The 18,456-nt window shown below is 43.9% G+C and overlaps 1 protein-coding gene across 8 annotated transcripts in view; it reads right to left on the reverse strand.

Annotated features, from left to right (window-relative positions):
- The window catches only part of stard4 (StAR related lipid transfer domain containing 4), a 37,148-nt gene extending 25,601 nt beyond the window's left edge, over window positions 1–11,547 (reverse strand). For 2 of the 8 annotated variants that reach the window (XM_078566155.1, XM_078566133.1), the window contains exons 1-4: window positions 9,298–9,415; window positions 8,380–8,449; window positions 3,662–3,776; window positions 1,615–1,664 (exon numbers count right to left, since the gene is read on the reverse strand). In XM_078566155.1, the coding sequence (XP_078422281.1) occupies window positions 1,615–1,664; window positions 3,662–3,766 (155 nt within the window). In that variant the 5' untranslated portion in view covers window positions 3,767–3,776; window positions 8,380–8,449; window positions 9,298–9,415. Of the gene's footprint in view, window positions 1–1,614; window positions 1,665–3,661; window positions 3,777–8,379; window positions 8,450–9,297; window positions 9,416–11,461 lie in introns of those variants that run through there. The other 6 variants (XM_078566164.1, XM_078566138.1, XM_078566147.1 and 3 more) reach the window with 5 other exon arrangements.
- Between the last annotated feature and the right edge of the window lie 6,909 nt (window positions 11,548–18,456).

Below are 18,456 nucleotides of genomic sequence, written 5' to 3' on the forward strand. Positions count from 1 at the left end.
GCCTTGTCAGCAAAGTCCACAACCCATGAATGAATAAAAAAAAGTCCCCATTCCCAGAGTACATTCTATGTCATCAATTGAGGGGGGCAGTAGGTGGTAATAAGCAGGATTTCCCATACTGCCCTCTGAACTGGCCTAGCAAGTCACTCAGTTGTATCATGCCACTGGAAAGTCAAAAAGGAATGAAACCAAACAGACCACCCGACATCGACCCAGGCACAGGAAATGACAATGGCAAAGTCCTTCTTATTAACATCTGAGGGCTTGTGCCAAAATTGGGAGAGCTGTCTCACAGACTAGCCAAGCAATAGCCTGACATAGTCATCTTCATGGAATCACACCTTACAGATAATGGACTGCAATGGCTCAAGAAGGCAGCTCACCACCACCTTCTCAAGGGCGATTAGCGATGGGCAATAAATACTGGCCTAGCCATCGATGCCCACATCCCGTGAATGAATAATAAAAAATATGCTGCAGGTGGCCATAACAAGCTGAGGGTCGGACTTCTATTTTTGGGCAGGGAGGGACCCGAGGGCGGGGAGCGCGGGCGTAAGTTTTGGAGGACAGGTGGGGGGGTGCCCCCGATGAGCACAGGGCATCCCACCAAAGGATGTATTCCTTCTTCCTTCCTGCCTTTTCACTAATTTGGGTGAAAAAAAGGCCTTCCCACTCTCACCCACCTTCCACTGCCCAGCATATTATGGCAATGAAGGAGGATTGCGGGCCTTAAGTGGGCAATAATCGGTCACTTAAGGGCCTCAATAGGCCTAAGGGAGGACGTGCTACGAGCATCTTACCCTCAGTAGCCCTCACCCCGTATTATGGGGACAGGGCAGGGTTGGGTTTGGTCAGGAGTCGATAGGCTAGCCATCCAATATATTTTACGTGCCCCACGACCCCTGCTGAAAACTTGCCCGGCAAAGAGCTGTAAAATCCAGCCCTACCTTTTTATTCCACATTAATTTCATCAGTTAAATTTAAATTCTCCAGCTACCATAGTGGGATTCAAACTCCTGAGCATTAGTTCAGGCTTCTGGGTTACTACTCCATTGAATAACCACAATGCTCCCATTCCCACCTTTTTATCTCCTCCCTAACTTCCTTCAGTATTATGAGGTGTATACCATCAGGACCTGGTGATTTTGCTATGTTTAGTCCCATTACCTTTTTTAAAAATAAAAGGTCTTTGAATATTTATCTCTGGTAGTGGCTCTTCCACAGCTTTGACAAGCCCACTTTCATCTTAGTCTGTAAAAACTAATGCAGAATATTTATTAAGCACTTCTCTGATTTCCTCAATCTCAGTATACCCCTTTACATCCTGAAATGATCCTACCTCTTCTTGACAATCTTTTTATTTTCAATTCCCTATTACAACAGTGACTATACGATTCAAAAGTACTTCAGTGACTGTAAAGCATTGTAAAGTCATGAAAGGCACGATGTTAATGAAAGTCTTCCTTCCCCTTGCTATTTCCCTTTCTTTGGCCTGCTGGACTCACTTAATACACCTTCTATCCTTCTTGATCCCTTTTTTCTTATTCTATATCTTTCATATTTCTCACATCTTTCCTGTCAATGTGAGGGTTAAATTTTTTTTTAAATACTTACAGAAATCCCCCAAATTCTTCTGAAGGTTTTCTCCAAACAATTACGTCTTTCTATGAAGTCAAGAAATGAAATGTCATAAAGCGAAATTAAACTTTAGGAATCGTGCTAAATAATTTAAAACTGTTTCCAATGCAGCAGCTTTCTGAATGCTCCAGAATTGCTAAACTGCCATCTGTAAACAAAAAGACAACAGAGACAGGCAAAGGAGGGTCATGTTCTCTCTCCAACTTACCATATGCACCGCCACAAGCAATCAAACTAAAGATACAGATAAATAAATAACATATTATCTGGACTGAGACAAATTTTGTTGATGGTATCAAATAGGGAGGAGGAGAAAACTGCCATAAAGAAGGCAGGAACTTTCAGGACTGCGTAAATCGAGAGGACTGACAGATATGAATATGTAAAAACAAAGACTTGCATTTACGTTGTGCCTTTCACAATCATAAGACATACTAAAGCGCTTTACAGCCGATGAAGTATTTTTGAAGTGTAGTCACTGTTGTAGGAAACGCAGCAGCTAATTTGCAAACTCCCACAAACAGCAAAGTGATAATAGCCAGATAACATGTTTTTTGAGATGTTGCTTGAGGATTGAATATCAACTAGGACCTGGGGACAACTCATCTGCTCTTCTTCAAAGTAGTACCATGGGGTCTTTTTCATTCCCCTGGGAGGGCAGGTGAGGCTTTGCTTTAACATCTCATCTGAAAGGTGACACCTCTGACAATGCAGCATTCCCTCAGCACTGTAATGTAGTGTCAGCCTAGATTATCGTGCTTGAGTCCTGGAGTGGCAATTGAACCCACAATCTTCTGACTCAGATGAAAATGCTACCAATTGTGCCATGGCTTACACATGTAATATACATGCACTGATTATTCCTGTTCCTTGAACAGAAAGAGATACAATTCACAAATTATTGCATGAACTAGCTTCATTGTCATCCTTCTTGGTGGTAGAAAGCAGAAACATGCATGGCAATTTATTTTAGAAACAAGAACAAAGAATTGAAATATACCATAAATGGTAACGTTATCAATGCAGTGGACAAAAGGAGGGATCTAAGTGTGCTGGTGCTTAAAATTAGATGAACAAGTAAAAAAGCACTAAACAGGCAAATGAAGTTGTGTGATATATATATACAGGGACTAAATGCAAAAGCATGATCAGAAATTACTATACAATTTGCTGGTTAAGGCCATATCTGAAATGTATGCGCACTTTGGGGCTTCTCGTTATAAGGGGAGTTTAACAGCCATTGGGAAAGTGCAACTCAGATTTACCAAGATGACTTGAATGATAACTCAGTTATGAGGAAAGGCTAGAGGAACAAAAGCTTTATTCTCTAACCGAGAAGTTCAAGGTTGAATTTGACAGATGTTCAAAATGCTAAATAGTAAATATAGATGAATAATTTCCATTGATAGCTAAACCAAAACATAAGGCAATGATCTCAAGTAAGAATTGGATTCTAAAGGAAAGAATTATCAGGATGTGGAATGGTTTTACAACAAATGTTAAGCAAGGCTAATTTACAAAAAATGTTCATGCTCACTCCCAGCAGAATGGTTTTTCAATGACAATAGTCTACCAAGGAGTAAATGGTCACTCCAGGAATGTCTACTGCACTATTTCTTTTGGCTTTGACATGTTAGCAAATTGGTTAGAAAGCAATTCACAGGAAAGGACTTTACTGGTCTGATTGGAACCACAATTCAATGCGTGGCCATGGTAAGGCAGTGCCAGTAGCAGGGGCATGACTGTAAGGGGAATGGATAATAGTCCAATAGTCTCAGGACGCCATCGTCCAGTCCGTCTTATGGGGAAAAAAAAGAAAGAAAAACAATTTAAACATTGGACCATACAATTTCACCCTTCATCCACACACACACATAAATCCTATCCTTGTAAAAGAAGAATGAAACACATTGGTAAGAATTAGCAGCAGTAAGGACCTCAAAGGGATGTGAGAAGACAGTAAAATATTTGAACATTGTACTTACTATAAAAAATGTTATGGGTCAGTGTATGAAATACTTACTGTTTTCTTTCCAACTCTCCACTCATCCTCTCCACTGCAGTAGTATTTAATAAGAGTGCTTTCAACTTCTGCAGCCAGTCTTTGTACATCAGGTAAACTTTCCATTTCTACTAAACTGCAACATTAAAAGATTGGAAAAAAAAATCAGACAATTTCCCCTGAAAAGTTAAACTGTTTTAGGTGAACTTTTAGTTGGCATTTGTGAGTTGTGTTTATTAACCATGCATAATGCACAGTGCAAAATTCCACAGGCAAACAAGTGCAGATTTCAAGCATATCCCAAATGAATTTTACTAACATTCAAACCCCATTCTCAATTCACTTATAATGCTGTATGTAACAATTTTTGACATTGATTACAGAGCTGCAACTAAGAACAAGCAGTTTTATTGTAAAAGAAGGAATTTTCCTAAACAACCCTGCCCAAAAATTTCATGGGTAATGACAGTAAATCAGGGAAAATTTGGGCAGCGCAGACTACTGCTGCCTCACTGTTAGGACTAGGACTACCCTTCCCACGCCACCATGAAGCCCACCACTGACTGCTCCTCACCATCTGAAAACCACAGGCCACGAGTCCTTAGAAGAGTCCCTTTCCACCCATCCTACACTTCCCAAGGCTACTATGTAGAAAGAGGTGTTGGGCCCCAGAAAGCAGCAGTAAAAATCTTTAGGTGCCCCATGGGACATGGATTTATAGCTGCCCCTCCTGCTAATGCCATCAATCTCAGTCACGGCCTTCAGTGGAAATTTTGAAGCAATTTGCAGGGCGCAAGTGCCCTTAAAAAGGTCCCTCACAACAACAGTGGGATTTTCTACTCTCATACCGACAAAGCACCCTGTTGCCAGCGGTACTCTGCTGGAATATGTCACAATGATCCCTGATCCAAGAAAAAGAGTCAGTGGGTCTGATGGGGCAGGCAAATGCTTTTTGAGAAGCATAAAACTCAATCTGTAAATTCAGCCTTCAAATAATCTAACTGCTGAGAAAGAAATTGTCTCATGCACCGTATTTCCTTGCCCTTAACTCAACATAAGAATATCGTCTTTGGAATTGCTCAAAATATTGTTACTGAATCACAATATTTACTTTATATAATTCAATTTAATGTGTTGACATTTTAAGCTTCCTATGCTATTCAAAAGGAGAAAAAAAAAGCCTGAAATGCAATTTTCCATTTGAAATTAAACAGGATCACACAAACTTCAGATTTTGGACATCATTTAAGGGTAGAAATGATCACTTATTTACTTATCCTAGATAGGTAAAATATACAAGTATAAGTGTTTCAAGTTAATATTAAACTGAGATTAGATCACAAGTGGTACATGGACATGAAACGTATTGTGCCTGAGTTATGAGTTTGTTATGAAATCAATCATTTCAGTATCCAGGGCAGGTCCTGATGTTTCTCCCAGGAGTATCTGTGATTTTCCAAAATAAAGTAGGTTTACCATGAGTACAAAGGAAAACATACCACAAACAACTACATCCCAAGCTTCATTTCAGAAGGTTGTCATGATTATAATAAATGTTTCAGACAATTTTACAGCAAAATCAGCTACCTTAAGCTGATGAAAGTAATTTTCAGGGCAATTTTATCCCTCCCAGGAACAGAATGGGGAAGCAGTTCGAATTAAATTGGAGAAGAGGTTCCAATCTAAATTATAATGTCAATTTGAGTTAATCTCTGGGGAGCCAAACTGAGGAACCATACTTTTGTAGCACCCTGCCTTTTCACCTGATTCCCAATAATCAGATTATAAGGGTAGGTTAACATGTCCTGTTTAACTGCCAGCATTCAGCAGAAAACCTACCCTTATCGTTATGTGGCTGTTGAAATCTCATATGCACCGTCAATGCTTTGCCCTATTCATGGTATGCTTATTGCAGATCAATAACTGGCTACAAATGATATCCAAGGAGCAACAACGACTGATGGTGCAATTCGCCAGAGATGTAGCAAATGTGATTTTGCAGATTTAACTTGCTGCGAAAGAACACCAGCCACCAACATTTGGCAATAATTCGAGTCAACAGTGATCATTCTGAATTAGAGAGCACTGAAGTCCCAATATTAAAATTTACAGAGCAGTTGCTTCCCTCAATTTGGAGCCTTTAGCTCAAGCAAAAACACACTTCACAAAATGGAGGAAGTTACAAAGTTCAGAAAGATATGCGACTTCTTATTGGTCTTTGGAAGATTGATGTTAAATCCTCGCTTCTTTCAGTTAGCTTTTCAATCATCATAGTGGCATGTGTCAAGGATGTCAACATTACCCATGCATCCTAAAGGCATTTACTATTTCTTGGCCTCCCTTGCCCTATCTTTGGTGCTGCTGCTTCCTATCATCTCATACATGCTGTAGTTGATGACAAACTTAAACAAGGTCTGTAGAAGATGCAGCTCTGACAAATTCCTATATTCAGTTTGATTAACACCTCTTCTGGAAATATTTTTGTTTCTTTATTTGTTCCATTACCACTTCACTTTTCTTTTGCACCGTCATCCCTGTTTATTATTTAGTATCTCCTGCACGCCAACATATCCAGACCTTCCCCTTTGTTCCTTCTTATCCCCCCTTCTTTCCCTTCCTCTGTACTCATTAACCAATTCCAGTTTTGATGAAAGGTCATTGACTTGAACCCTAACTCCGTTTTGCTTTGCACAGACGCTGACTGACCTGCGAAATATTTCTGACATTTTCTACCATTATTTTTGAATTATTCTGATATATTTCCTTCAATCTTTCATTCTATTAAAAAACACATAAGGATGAAAGTAGCCTGCAGAAGCAGACATGTAATATGAAAGGATAGAATTGATTGTTAGCTTCATACAGCTAGAAAGTAATATGTCCTGCAAAGGAGAAGGTGAGCAAGAAGTGAAGCAGTGTATTGCTATAATTATAAATATTTTTAATGCGCAGTAGAACAACACTGAAAGAGAACATAAGTATCAAGGGATATGAAGTAAAGTAGAACAAAGCAAGTGCGCAAGAAATATTTCTATATCATACGGTGATTTATGACAAATAGTTTCAGATATTTTGTGAATGCAATGTGAATAAGGATATTGGTTATTTATGCAGTAACAATAACTTGCATTTGTACTGTGCTTTAAATGTCCTACTTCGTAGATTGGCATACAGAGAAAAGAGATTCAAAAGAGTGATCAAGTTTGTTTGAAAAGATGGGTTTTAAGGAATTGTTTTTAAAAGAGAGGTGGAGATGTTTAGGAATGTAAGTGCAAAAAGTAGAACCCAGAAAAACAAAGGTTCTGCCAACAGGAAAGAAATAAACTGGAGGCTAGAATCAGGAACAGCTGGAGGGAGGAATAACACTAGAAATGGTCATACAGATAAGGCAAGATTTGAGGAGGAGGGCAAAGATTTCAAATTTAAGTCATTCATGTAGAGAACCACTGAGGGCCAACAAGGACTGGGTGATGAGCAAGCAAGACTTTGTACACGATAGGATACATGCAGCTGAATAGGACAGGTTAGGTTTATGGATGGTGGGGAATAGGAGTCTAACAACAAGGGCGGTGGAATAATTGAGTCTGCTGATGAAAATGTGAATATGTTAGCGGCAGGCTGACAATATTGTTGCAGAGGTGGAAGGAAGCAAAGAGAGCTTTGTCATGAAGTCTGTAGTTCAGTTCATAGTTTAACAGGAGGCCAAGACTGAAAGCCTAATTGAGCCCAAGACAGTAGATTGCTGGCAAAGGTATGTGTGGTGGGTCCAGAAAAGATGGCTTTGGTATTCCGAATGTTGAGCTAGAGGAAATTTTGACCCAAAGTTTGCATGTTGGACACACAAAAACACACAAACATCCAGGAGTAGTTGAGAGAGCTAGGTGTCATCTAAAGACAAGTGAAAGCTGAATATGCATTACTGTGAAGAGACTCTAGTCAGGCCATATGTCATGTGGGTGAAGATTAGCAACCTTAGAGAATCATGGAATGGATCCTTACAGGACAAGGTCACAAGAAAGCAAAAGCTAAACTCTTGGTACTGGAAAACCTGACTAAAAGAATGGAAACAAGCAGAGAGTTGCAGAAGGGGCAAGTGCACAAGGAGAAGATGGTGCTTATAGACAGACTGCCACCAACAACAACTGAGACACAATTATCACATCAAGCTAAAATAAAAACAGAAACTGTTGGAAATACTCAGCAGGTCAGGCAGCATCTCTGGAGTGGGAAACAGAGTTATTGCTTCAGGTCGATTACCTTTCATCAGAACTGGGAAAAGTTATAAATGTAATAGGTTTTGAGCAAGCGGTGAATGGGACAAGGACAAAAGGATGGTCTGTGACAGGGTAGAAGACAGGAGTGATTGAATGACAAAAGAGTAGTCTTGCAGGACCAAAGGGAATGGTAATGGGGCAAGAAAAAAACAAAGAACAAAAAATGTGCCTATAAAAGACGTGCAACTGACTGAAAGCAAAAATAAGAGAAAAACCAAACCCCTTGTTCAAAACCTATTACATTTCTAACACTTCCCAGTTCTGATGAAAGATCATTAGCCTGAAACGATAACTCTGTTTCTCTCTCCACAGATATTGCCTGGCCTGATTATTTCCAGCATTTTCTGTTTTTATTTCAGATTTCCAGCATCTGCAGTACTCTGCTTTCCACTCGCATCAAGTTTACGATTTATCATTGTGTACAACCACTTCCTCCAAAGTGTCACTTTGAGCAAGCAACAATACTTCTTTAACAGTAGACGAGAAGCAGCCAAGGTATCCAGTGATTGATCAGAGAGTGGCACGACCCATTTACCTATAAGACAAATCAACCTGATTATCAGTCAGAACTGTAAATGCTCCTACTCAACATCACACAGTTGACAGGAATCCAGAAGCACAATCACCCAGTACCCTCACCATCACCCAGTACCCTCACCATCACCCAGTGCCCTTACCATCACCCAGTGCCCTCACCATCACCCAGTACCCTCACCATCACCCAGTACCCTCACCATCACCCAGTGCCCTTACCATCACCCAGTGCCCTCACCATCACCCAGTACCCTCACCATCACCCAGTACCAACACAATCACCCAATACCAACGATATCACCCGGTACCCTCACCATCATCCCGTACCAACACCATCACCCAATACCCTCACCCGGTACCCTCACCATCACCCGGTACCAACACCATCACCCAGTACCCTCACCATTACCCAGTGCCAACAATATCACCTGGTAACCTCACCATCACCTGGTACCCTCACCATCATCCAGTACCAACACCATCACCCGGTACCGACACCATCACCCGGTACCCTCATCATTACCCAGTGCCAACAATATCACCTGGTACCCTCACCATCACCTGGTACCAACATCATCACCCGGTACCAACACCATCACCCAGTACTCTCACCCTCACCTGGTACCCTCACCATCATCCGGTACCAACACCATCACCTGGTACCAACACCATCACCCAGTACTCTCACCCTCACCTGGTACCCTCACCAACATCCGGTACCAACACCATCACCTGGTACCAACACCATCACCCAGTACCCTCACCATCACCCAGTGCCAACATCACCCGGTACCCTCACCATCACCTGTTATCTAGTTTCTTTTGGATTGTTTTTCAAAACGATATTACCTCTTGCTGGGGTATTATTCACACACTCCGCTGCCGGATACCGGTACAGCTGACATCCATTCAATCACACTAACCGTCCACTCACTTCCCTCAATGTTCCACTGTGGGTACTGATGCCGGTACATCATGTGATTGACGGATCCTCTATTCAATCAGAAGCAGTATGCTGAGCCGTATTGCCGACAGCTGATGTAATTTGAGACAAACACCAGTGAACATAAGGCAGAGGCGGGACTTGGTTATCAGGCGATGACTTCAGATTGGCGAGCACGGGAGGGGGCGGGGTCACAGGTTCCGCACCATATGAAAATAAGGCGGGATTTGGAACCTGCTGGACGTCACTCACGCCGCTGGAATCGGTGTGCCAGTGCGTCGTGACCTCAGCTCCTCGGCGAGCTGATTGGCGAATAAGGCAGTCGGACGGTTTTGACAGTTGTTGGGCGAGATCACATGACTAAGTCTCGTGTGCCGCTGAGTGGTGTTGGCGTGGGGGAGGGGCAGCTAAGGAGCGGCAGCAGCTGTGTCTGTGGCCAGGGGCTGCTTCAACACACTTTTATTTCAATGCGACTTGTATGTAATAAATGAACAAATAAACACAGATAATCAATAATATAGATAATATATTATATATATATTTGTGTGCGTAATATATATCCATTTTCACGCCTTTTCTCCTGGTGAGGGTTGCGGTGGCAGTAAACTGACCAGACTCCCCTTTCCTCAGCCACAGATTCCAGCTCCTCCTGGGAGATTCCCAGGCGTTCCCAGGCCAGCCGAGAGATGTAATCCCTCCAGAACAAAAACAGAATTACCTGGAAAAACTCAGCAGGTCTGGCAGCATCGGCGGAGAAGAAAAGAGTTGACGTTTCGAGTCCAACATGACCCTGCAACAGAACTGAGTATAGTTAGGAGAGGGGTGAAATATAAGCTGGTTTAAGGTGGGGGGTGGGGGGAGAGAAGTTGAGGGTGGGGTGGTTGTAGGGACAAGCAAGCAGTGATAGGAGCAGATAATCAAAAGATGTCACGGACAAAAGGATCAAAGAGGTGTTGAAGGTGGTGATATTGTCTAGGAAAAGTGCAAGTGAAATGCTGCTTCACTTAAAAGGAGTGTTTGGGCCCTTGGACGGTGAGGAGAGGGGAAGTAAAGGGGCAGGTGTTGCATCTTCTGCGTGGGCATGGGGAGGTGCCATAGGTGGGGGTTGAGGAGTAGGGGGTGATGGAGGAGTGGACCAGGGTGTCCCGGAGGGAACGATCCCTCTCCTAACTATACTCAGTTCTGTTGAAGGGTCATGTTGGACTCGAAACGTCAACTCTTTTCTTCTCCGCCGATGCTGCCAGACCTGCTGAGTTTTTCCAGGTAATTCTGTTTTTGTTCTGGAGGGATTACATCTCTCGGCTGGCCTGGGAACGCCTGGGAATCTCCCAGGAGGAGCTGGAATCTGTGGCTGAGGAAAGGGGAGTCTGGTCAGTTTACTGCCACCGCAACCCTCACCAGGAGAAAAGGCGTGAAAATGGATATATATTATGCCAGGGTGGGTGAAGGGAAGATGTGTTTGGTGGTGGCATCATGCTGGAGTTGGTGGAAATGGCGGAGGATGATCCTTTGAATGCGGAGGCTGGTGGGGTGATAAGTGAGGACAAGGGGGACCCTATCATGTTTCTGGGAGGGAGGAGAAGGTGTGAGGGCGGATGCGCGGGAGATGGGCCGGACACGGTTGAGGGCCCTGTCAACCACCGTGGGTGGAAAACCTCGGTTAAGGAAGAAGGAGGACATGTCAGAGGAACTGTTTTTCTTCTCCACCGATGCTGCCAGACCTGCTGAGTTTTTCCAGGTAATTCTGTTTTTGTTTTGGATTTCCAGCATCCGCAGTAGCTTTTTGTTTTGTAATCCCTCCAGCCTGTCCTGGGCCGGTCTCAAGGTCTCTGCCCTGTGGGCCTTGCCTAGTAAAGCTCCAGCGGGAGCCTATCAGGGGGGATCCTTATCAGATGCCCGAACCACCTCAAATGGCCCCTCTTGATCCGGAGGAGCAGCGACTCTACTCCGAGGCTCTCCCAGATTGCCGAACTCCTCAGCCTGTCCCGGACAGTACACCCAGCAACCCTGTGGAGAAACCTCATTTCCGCTGCCTGTACCTGCAATCTTATCCTTTCGGTCATTACTCACAGTTCATGACCATAGGTGACGATGGGGACGTAGATCAACCGCTAAACCGAGCGTTTCGTCCTAAAACTCAGCTCCCACTTCTTCACCATGGACTGGTAGAGTGCCCGCTGACTGGAGCCGCGGCACCGATCCACTGGTCAATCTCACCTCACTATCACTTGCGAACAAGATGCCGAAATACTTGGAACTCCTCCAATAAGGGAAGCTGGTCCCCCTCATCAGGAGACAGCAACCCATTCTTTTCCAGGAGAGAACCGTGACCTCAGATTTGGAGGTGCTGATTTGCATCCTAGTCGCGTCACCCTCAGTAGTGAAACGTTCGTGTGCGCGCTGAAGATCACAGTCGAATGAGGCAAGAAGCACACCATCATCTGCAAACACCAGAGAGGCCACCTTCAAGCCCCCAAACTGGATACTCTCCATATCTTGGCTGCGCCTTGATAATCCATGAACCCTGCGGGGTTGCTGGGAGTAATCCATGAACAGGAGTGGAGACAAGACGCACCCTTGGCGGAGTCTAATGATACCTTGAACAGATTCGACTAAACGCCAAGAAAGCAGACACAACTCTTGCTCCACAAATAGAGGGATCTGGTAGCACACAGAAGCAGCGTTGGCACTTCATACTCCTGCAGCACTTCCCACATATGTAATATAAATAATAAATAAACAAAAGCTGCAAAATTGAATGGTGAAAAAAATCAAGGGGCATTACCATACCTGTTATTTCTATGTTTTACATTTTCGTAAAACAAACAGCCACAAGAATGGCTTTGTTCATAGATGTTGGGTATGCAGTGCACTCAGCCAGCTTTCTGGTTCCCCAAAGTGAGATGGTCCCCAGTCAACTCAAATATTTGGTCCAAACCCATGGGCCTGATTTCTGTAAGTGGTACAACTCCACATTGGTGATATCATAGTAGTGGTCAAGGATCAAGAAGATTAGACATGGTGGGTGGAAATTGTCTGCTGAGGATGGGATAGCAGTGCTGTGGGGCTTCATCCCTATTAATTTGGGTTGGTGGTCAGCTGGATAGATTCCTGGTTTTATTGATGCTGACACTGCCAAAGAGGGAAATGCGGAAGGGGCAACATAACAACCGTACAAGGAAGGATACCTTGCCATCACCACATTCACATAGGATCTCACCTGTAACTCTAATAAGAGCCATTTTGGTACTGTGGCAAGATTGGAGGGATATGAACATGCAGCTCAGGAAAAGATGGGCATAAATTTGGTAGGTGATATCACATTCAAGGGCTTAGGAAAGGATGGGTCAATAGTTTGCAATGATGGGATCAAGAATGGCTTTTTTGAAGAGAATGTGGTGCTGGAAAATTTGGAGGAGAGGGGAGAGTGCCTGAGGAGAGAGAACCAGGATGTAGACCGGAACAAAATTATACCAACTGAGCCATGACTGATAACTGAATTTTGAAAAAAGTGGAGGCCTCTTCCAATTCAGGCCTCATACATTTTAATTCTAACCCCCTTCCTTACTGGTATTTATTTGCATCTGGGTCTATTGAAAGTGACAATATTCTTACTGCTTCCTTCAGAATTGTCAAAACCTTTTTCAGGTGGTGCACTCCAATACCACGTCCAGTGGCTATTACTAACAAGAGAGAGTAAATGCTTATTCAAACTCAGGAATTACGCCTTATGCTCACCTGATTTGCATCCAAGTGTTTTCGGGATGGTCACTAGATAAGCTCTCGAGTGGAAGTCGTAGGCCACCATGGTTGAGATCAGTTATTACAGACCAGGGATTGAACCTGGTCTGTTTGTGTTGGATCCTGGTCACTAGTTTAGTTGGACTAATGGATCCGTGTTGCATGCTTTTTTCGGGATGGCCTAGTTGGTACCATAGACAGAGTAGATCAGCAGACAGTCCTTATGTAGAACACATTCTATTTATTTACAAAGGAACTCAGCAGCTACACTAAGATAAAAGCAAAAAACTGCGGATGCTGGAAATCCAAAACAAAAACAAAAATACCAGGAAAAACTCAGGTCTGGCAGCATTTGCAGAGAGGAACACAGTTAACGTTTCGAGTCTGAATGACCCTTCAACAGAACTAAGTAAAAATAGGTGAAATATAAGCTGGTTTAAGGGGGGGTGGGACAAGTAGAGCTGGATAGAGGGCCAGTGATAGGTGGAGATAACCAAAAGATGTCACAGTCAAAAGGACAAAGAGGTGTTGAAGGTGGTGATATTATCTAAGGAATGTGCTAATTAAGGGTAGAAAGCAGGACAAGCAAGGTACAGATAGCCCTAGTGGGGGTGAGGTGGGGTGAAGGAATCGAAAAAGGCTAAAAGGTAGAGATAAAACAATGGATGGAAATACATTTAAAAATAATGGAAATAGGTGGGAAAAGAAAAATCTATATAAATTATTGTAAAAAAAAAGGGGGAATCGAAAAGGGGGTGGGGATGGAGGAGAGAGTTCATGATCTAAAATTGTTGAACTCAATATTCAGTCCAGAAGGCTGTAAAGTGCCTAGTCGGAAGATGAGGTGCTGTTCCTCCAGTTTGCGTTGAGCTTCACTGGAACAATGCAGCAGGCCAAGGATGGACACGTGGGCATGAGAGCAGGGTGGAGTGTTGAAATGGCAAGCGACAGGGAAGTCTGGGTAATGCTTGCGGACAGACCGAAGGTGTTCTGCAAAGCGGTCACCAAATCTACGTTTGGTCTCTCCAATATAGAGGAGACCGCATTGGGAGCAGCGAATGCAGTAGACTAAATTGAGGGAAGTGCAAGTGAAATGCTGCTTCACTTGAAAAGAGTGTTTGGGCCCTTGGACAGTGAGCAGAGGGGAAGTAAAGGGGCAGGTATTGCACCTTCTGCGGTTGCATGGGAAGGTGCCGTGGGAGGGGGTTGAGGTGTAGGGGGTGATGGAGGAGTGGACCAGGGTGTCCCAGAGGGAATGATCCCTGTAGAATGCCGCCGGGGGGGTGAAGGGAAGATGTGTTTGGTGGTGGCATCATGCTGGAGTTGGCGGAAATGGCGGAGGATGATCCTTTGAATGCGGAGGCTAGTGGGGTGATAAGTGAGGACAAGGGGAACCCTATCATGGTTCTGGGAGGGAGAGGAAGGTGTGAGTGTGGATGCGGGGGGATGGGCCGGACACGGTTGAGGTCCCTGTCAACCACCATGGTTGGAAAACCTCGGTTAAGGAAGACGGAAGACATGTCAGAGGAACTGCTTTTGAAAGTGGCATCATCAGAACAGATGCGATGGAGGCGAAGGAACGGAGAGAATGGGATGGAGTCCTTACAGGAAGCGGGGTGTGAGGAGCTGTAGTCGAGGTAGCTGTGGGAATCAGTAGGCTTGTAATGGATATTGGTGGACAGTCTATCACCAGAAATTGAGACAGAGAGGTCAAGGAAGGGAAGGGAAGTGTCAGAGATGGACCATGTGAAAATGATGGAGGGGTGGAAATTGGAAGCAAAATTAATAAATTTTTCCAGGTCCCGACGAGAACATGAAGCACCACCGAAGTAATCACCGATGTACCGGAGAAAGAGTTGTGGGAGGGGGCCGGAGTAGGACTGGAACAAGGAATGTTCCACATACTCCATAAAGAGACAGGAATAGCTGGGGCCCATGCGGGTACCCATAGCCACACCTTTTATTTGGAGGAAATGAGAGGAGTTTAAGGAAAAATTGTTCAGTGTGAGAACAAGTTCAGCCAGACGGAGGAGAGTAGTGGTGGATGGGGATTGTTCGGGCCTCTGTTCGAGGAAGAAGCGGAGAGCCATCAGACCATCCCAGTGGGGGATGGAGGTGTAGAGGGATTGGACATCCATGGTGAAGAGGAGGCGGTTGGGGCCAGGGAACTGGAAATTGTCGATATAATGTAGGGTGTCAGAGGAATCACGGATGTAGGTGGGAAGGGACTGGACAAGGGGAGAGAGAATGGAGTCAAGATAGCAAGAAATGAGTTCCATGAGGCAGGAACAGGCTGACACGATCGGTCTGCCGGGACAGTCCTGTTTGTGGATTTTGGGTAGGAGGTAGAAGCAGGCCGTCCGAAGTTGGGAGACTATCAGGTTGGAAGGACACCCTGGTCCACTCCTCCATCACCCCCTACACCTCAACCCCCTGCCACGGCACCTTCCCATGCAACCACAGAAGGTGTAACACCTGCCCCTTTACTTCCCCTCTCCTCACCGTGCAAGGGCCCAAACACTCCTTTCAAGTGAAGCAGCATTTCACTTGCACTTCCCTTAATTTAGTCTACTACATTCGCTGCTCCCAATGTGGTCTCCTCTACATTGGAGAGACCAAACGCAGACTGGGCGACCGCTTTGCAGAACACTTTCGGTCTATCCGCAAGCATTACCCAGACCTCCCTGTCACTTGCCATTTTAACACTCCACCCTGCTCTCATGCCCACATGTCCGTCCTTGGCCTGCTGCATTGTTCCAGTGAAGCTCAACGCAAACTGGAGGAACAGCACCTCATCTTCCGACTAAGCACTTTACAGCCTTCCGGACTGAATAATGAATTAAACAATTTTAAATCATGAACTCTCTCCTCCATCCCCACCCCCTTTCCGATTCCACCCCCCCCTTTTTTTTTACAATAACTTATATAGATTTTTCTGTTCCCACCTATTTCCATTATTTTTAAATGTATTTCCATCCATTGTTTTATCTCTACCTTTTAGCCTTTTTCGATTCCTTCACCCCACCCCACCCCCACTAGGGTTATCTGTACCTTGCTTGTCCTGCTTTCTACCCTTAATTAGCACATTCCTTAGATAATATCACCACCTTCAACACCTCTTTGTTCTTTTGTCTGTGACATCTTTTGGTTATCTCCACCTATCACTGGCCCTCTATCCAGCTCTACTTGTCTCACCCCCACCCCCTTAAACCAGCTTATATTTCACCTCTCTTCTATTTTTACTTAGTTCTGTTGAAGGGTCATTCGGACTCGAAATGTTAACTGTGCTCCCCTCTGCAGATGCTGCCAGACCTGCTGAGTTTTTCCAGGTATTTTTGTTTTTGTTTCAGCAGCTACACTTGTGTGTTTACAACTCAAACTCTGTCTCTACATTGCAAATTTTAACCCTAGACTACTTACTACTGACTGCTGAGGTAGCCTGTGCTACTCTACTATTGGATGCTAAGATCATGTGATCTTCCATTATAACATTCTTCTTAAAGGTATACATCAGATTACCACATCCCTCCCCCTTTACTCAGAGATACATTTTACAATTACAATTACTTTCCCAAATTATCAAATTATTTACGTAGGTAAGTAATTTACAGTATTTCTGGGGGTTACTTGTGCATGTAGAACGTCTCAGCTCTACAACTTCAGATGCTTTGTCATGAACCCCTTTTTCTGGAGTTGTCTGAACATCAGGTTCTTCGGTGATCACCTGCAGATCTGTTTCCTCAACTCCTGCAGATACGGCCGACCCTTCAGACACATTTGTACTCAGTTAAGTTCTTTCAACAAGAAATGTTGACACAGTCATGAACGCTGGAGGAATCATTTCCCGATACTTTGTTTCTCTCCACCTCATATGATCCACATGTCTCTATATGACCCGGTCTACCACTTTCACAGTCACTGCACTTATTTCACCTGATAATCACTTGGGTCCTTCTCTAATTTTTTTTACATGTTCCGTCTCTCCTATGGTAAACTTTCTGTCACAACTATGCCAGTCCTGACCAGTTTTCTGACTTCCCTGACTCCTTTCCACCTTCCCCTTTAAATTTGGTGTTATTAAGCTCAATCTTGTTCTGAGACAGCGTTTCAACAATTCCGCCAGTGTGACACCTGCTGTCATGTGAGGGGTGGTCCTAAAATGGAAAAGAAATATGCTAGCTTGGTCGCCATGGAGTCTCCAATTAATTTCTTCATGCCAGTTTTGAGTGTTTGGACCGCTCTCTCAGTCAGTCCATTTGGGGAAAGGTGGTACGGTGAAGTTTTTATATGAATGATACCGTTGAGGCTGATAAACCATTGAAACTCAGCACTTGTAAATGCCATGCTGTTATCTGATATGACCACTTTTGGCAATCTATTGATGGTGAAACTTTGACGTAGCTTGTCATTTGTAGCAGAAAATGTTGGTCACTCCACCTCATATATGTCCATCCATTTTGAGTGAACATCAACAATAAGGAGAAACATTGTTTCCATGACAGGTCCCACATAGACAATATGCAATCGCACCCATGGCCTTCCTGGCTACTCCCATGAATGTAACGGAACGGTTGAAGGTAACTTTTGCACTTGCTGACATGGCGTACAACTTCTCACTAAGGTCTCTATTTCTCCATCCATTCCAGGCCACCAAAGATAGCTGTGTGTTAAGGTCTTCATTCAGAAAATACCTGGATGCGCACTATGTAGTTCAGTTAACAATGGCTTTCATCCTTTTGGAGGAATAATCAGTCGAGCTCCCCACAATAAAATACCCTCCTGGCTGGTTAACAAATATCTTCTGTGAAAATACAATTTCATTTCATCAGATTCCTGTTCTTGTGACCAACCATGAAGAACTTGTTCTCGTACTTTGAATAAGACTGGGTCTCGACTTGTCCAACCTCTGTCTGTCTAGCACACACCGGTGATGAATCTAAGAAGTTCAATAAGAAAATGAGTCTTGAGGAACTGGAACATCCTCATCATTTTCTTTCAAAGGCAAACGACTAAGTGCATCAGCATTTGCAACCTGATTTCCAGGCCTGTGGATGAAAGTATACTCATATGCTGCCAGGATCAATGTCCATCTCTGTATTCTTGCTGAGGCTATGGGTGGTAGAATAGCCTTGTCCTCACTGAACAATCCTAGAAAAGGCTTGTGGTCCAAAACAATAGTAAAATAATGACTGTGTACATACTGGTGAAATTTCTTGACACCAAAGATGATTGACAAGCCTCCATTTTCTATCTGTGCGTATCCCTTTTCCGCTGTGTTGAGCATTCTTGATACATATCCTTTTGGCCTTTCTGAGCCATTGTCC

This window comes from Cetorhinus maximus, chromosome 2 (assembly GCF_964194155.1).
Source record: "Cetorhinus maximus chromosome 2, sCetMax3.hap1.1, whole genome shotgun sequence".
Classification (NCBI taxonomy): Eukaryota; Metazoa; Chordata; class Chondrichthyes; order Lamniformes; family Cetorhinidae; genus Cetorhinus; species Cetorhinus maximus.